Raw genomic sequence first — 3,527 nt, 5'->3', positions numbered from 1 at the left:
CAGAGTTAACAGACTGTCTTGGATAGCAGGTGAAACGCTGAAGTCTTTTTGCATATTTGTCATTATAGATATGCAATCATTTATATTCAAAGCAAAATGGTCTATTAATTCAGTATTGATTAACTCTAGTTGTAGAAATTAATATATGTATTTTTAATATATGTGTTAGCTCAGTATTTATTTATTTGTGTCCCTTTTGGACAAATAGGTTTTTTGAATGTAATTAGCTGTTACAGTTTAAACTCCAGCACACTAGATTATTGTGTTCTCCATAAAGTATTCAATGGATCTCAACCAACTTTTTGGGTTATTCATCAGGGTTCATCCACAACTTTTTTTCTCAAACATATTTTTTTCTCAACAGGAGAAATGTCTACCAACTTCTCTGTGGACCCGGTGGATTTAAACACCTCTGACACCAACCAGATGTGTGACGTCTTTGTCTACCAGAGAACTGCCTTGATCATCTTCCCAATCTTTTACTCTCTGGTGTTCCTCATCAGTGTCTGTGGCAACTGCCTTGTCCTGTATGTGACCTGTCAGAAGAAGCAGAAGTTCAACTCAACGTCTCTTTACCTGGTCAACTTGGCTGTGTCTGATGCATTGTTCACATTGGCACTGCCAGGGAGAGTCACTTACTACATCAGACAGTTTGACTGGCCATTTGGGGATTTGCTCTGCAGGCTGGCTACTATGTTGTTCTTTTCAAACACATACTCCGGTAAGGTGTGTGTGTGTATTGTATGGGGAAAACTGTGTAAGAGCTGCAGCATTCCGCAGTGGGTTGTTGTTATAGTCAAAAATAACTTTTTCTCACAGGTTTATATAAAACATTTACATTTATGCCCTAGTTTTTGCATGTGTGTGTGTATGTGTCAGTCTGTCCATTTTTTTCTCTGTCTGCTTGCCTGTCTGCTGGTTAGTGTCTTCTGTTTATTCATCCACCCATTCAATATCCCGTCTCCCTCTCTTCCACCAGGAATTGCCTTCATGACATGTATCAGTCTAGACCGGTACCTGGCCATGGTCCACCCCCACCGGCTACAGTACCTGCGGAGTGTCAAAGTGGTGCGAACGGTCTGCTGCCTCGTCTGGCTACTGGTGTGTCTGGAAACCACCCCCCTGCTCTTCCATACCATGCTCCATGACCACAGAGGCCGACGAACCTGCATGGAGTACTTCACCTTTGAGGGTGCTCGCTCCACCCCTTATCTTCTCTTCCTGGCCTGTACGGTTTCCTTCTGTCTCCCCCTACTGGTCATCATTGTGTGTTACACCCGGATCAATCTCAAACTGAGTCGCACGGCCAAACAGAACCCACTGACAGGCCGCTTGGGTCGTAGCCAAAGAGCCAACAATATCATCCTCCTCATCCTCCTCACCTTCGTCCTGTGCTTCAGCCCCTACCACCTCAACATCATGCAGTTCATGCTGAGGAAGATGCTGGGCCAGCCCAAGTGTGACGAGATGCGGGCATTCAAGGCTTCCCTACAGGTAGGACCTGCTAAAGTGAATGTCTGTATGTCAGTTGTTCGTCTGTTCGTTGGTCTGTTTGTTTGTCTGTCTGTCGGTTGGGGAGACTGTTGGTGGGTCTGTCTTTCTATAAAACATGGTAGATTTACATTTATGCCCGAGATGCATCCTGTTGTGTGTGTGTGTGTTTGTGTGTCTGTCTGGCTGTCAGTTAGTATATCTGACTGTTTAGGGAACTGTGAGTTTTCTTTGTGATACATTGAAATCCTCAACAACATTTTTTTATTAAAAAGGCATTGTGTCCCTGCAGGTGACTGTCTCCATGATGAACCTTAACTGTTGTCTGGACCCTGTCATCTACTTCTTTGCCATTAAGACGTACAAGCAGAGGGTGATGAGTCTGTTCAAGGGCTACCTTTCTACCCCTGCTCCTTTCTCCAAAACCGCCACCGACAACAGTAGCAGCAACACCTAAACATCAACACCAGTAGGAAGAGATTGTGGTAGTTCTTTATTAAACCAGAAAGAAGTTGAGGAAGCTATTGAAGGTGATTGCACCTAGTTGATTTCTGCATCTAGGGTTTGATTTGAGGTGTTACATTTGTGTAAGAAACTGAGAATTTTGTTTTGCGATAGTGAGCAAAGAATTATCAGGCTGTAACCATTGTTTGGGTGCTAGACCGTCTAAAACTTTGTTCACACTGCATCACATTGCTTACATTGTTACTCAAGTTGTCATTGTAATTGCGGGTGTGTGTCCAGTTGTTGTGTACTGGTATTAAGTTAAGGTGACTGACAACAATGCCTGCCATGGAAGTCTCCCAGTTGCTTTGAATGTTCAAAATCATAGCGTAAGAACACTTTTAAAGTGTCAAAGGATAAGGTGATCCAACTTTCAGAACTAGTCATTTTTGGCTAGCCAAAGCAGTCAACAAGCTTGCTAGGTAGCTGTTTAGCTTGCTAGCACAAATCACCAATGTGTTTGTAAACAATTAACAAGCTAGATAGCTACCACATGTTGTTGTCAAACTGTCAACTGAGAAGCCTGCAAACAACACGATACGCCAAATAACAGTAAAAAAATACTAGAAGGCAAATAAATCAGAGTTGATTGTTCAGACACAAGTCAAATCATTTACAAATATGGTCCAAATTGGGTCTTGAAATATTCAATTCGATGTGCTTTTTGTCTGTTCAGACTGCAGAAAAAAATAATATATTAAAATCAGATATGCATTTTTTTTTGTCACTTCAAACCAGTGTGAACAAGGCTTAATAAGATGTAATTAATATGGAGCAGTCTGATTTTGAGTAGGCTGATTTTGAGCTCAGCTTGAACTATCAAAACTGCAAACTCAGCCTAAAGGCAAAGGTCACTTATCGCTTATATTTAAGGCAGGGGAGCATATTGACATGGGGTCCATATCAAATTGACCAATTAATTAACTTCAAATCACTCCATATGTGTTTCTTTATTTACGTAATGCCTATACAGATGGTGTAAATGATTTACACTGTGCATATCCCATTATGTGTTTTATATTGCTATGCCCTGTCTAAGCTGGGAGGGAGGCTACTTACTAAGCCATATGGAATTGCTTTAAGCAGGTCATACCATGGAACATTTTGTTACTTGATTTCGAATTCGATTTTTTTAAATATAAAAATGATTTGATGAAGAAGAAAGCACTGGCCTTACTGCTATTAGCCCATACAAACACATTGATTCACTACATGGAACAGATAGTCCCCCACCAAAGAAACATAAAGGAAGTTTGTCCTATACCTTTAACATACAAGAAAAATCTGGAAACATTTTTACATGTATTTAACGCTATATTTTTGGCACTAAACATATACCTTTAACATATAAGGATGGAGTATGTTTAGTGCCAAAAATATAGCGTTAAATACATGTAAAAATGTTTCCAGATTTTTCTTATATGTTAAAGGTATAGGACAGACACTTAAGAACAAACTTCCATACATGTTTTCGACTGGTACCGGGGGACATTCAGACAAGTCTTGTGAGGCCTGTGGAAATCCTACAAAAA

The 3,527-nt window shown here is 40.6% G+C and overlaps 1 protein-coding gene across 1 annotated transcript; it reads left to right on the top strand.

Moving 5' to 3' along the window:
- Nucleotides 1-3,313, top strand: si:ch211-184m13.4 (uncharacterized protein LOC798560 homolog). Its single transcript, XM_046360979.1, has 4 exons — nucleotides 1-29; nucleotides 365-721; nucleotides 980-1,494; nucleotides 1,784-3,313. Exons 2-4 carry the CDS (start codon nucleotides 370-372, stop codon nucleotides 1,946-1,948), a joined length of 1,032 nt encoding a protein of 343 aa, XP_046216935.1. The 5' UTR covers nucleotides 1-29; nucleotides 365-369; the 3' UTR covers nucleotides 1,949-3,313.
- Nucleotides 3,314-3,527: the final 214 nt, after the last annotated feature.

Source organism: Oncorhynchus gorbuscha, linkage group LG09, assembly GCF_021184085.1.
Source record: "Oncorhynchus gorbuscha isolate QuinsamMale2020 ecotype Even-year linkage group LG09, OgorEven_v1.0, whole genome shotgun sequence".
In the NCBI taxonomy this organism is placed as follows: domain Eukaryota; kingdom Metazoa; phylum Chordata; class Actinopteri; order Salmoniformes; family Salmonidae; genus Oncorhynchus; species Oncorhynchus gorbuscha.
Note: the sequence above shows the minus strand (reverse complement) of the source record. Positions and strands in the feature narration are given on the sequence as shown.

Excerpts from the sequence above, each read along its gene's own strand:
- si:ch211-184m13.4 (XM_046360979.1), top strand. The coding sequence starts at position 370 with ATGTCTACCAACTTCTCTGTGGACCCGGTGGATTTAAACACCTCTGAC. Across the intron at positions 722-979 it reads CTTTTCAAACACATACTCCG|GAATTGCCTTCATGACATGT; the intron begins GTAAGGTGTGTG and ends CTCTTCCACCAG. Across the intron at positions 1,495-1,783 it reads CATTCAAGGCTTCCCTACAG|GTGACTGTCTCCATGATGAA; the intron begins GTAGGACCTGCT and ends GTGTCCCTGCAG.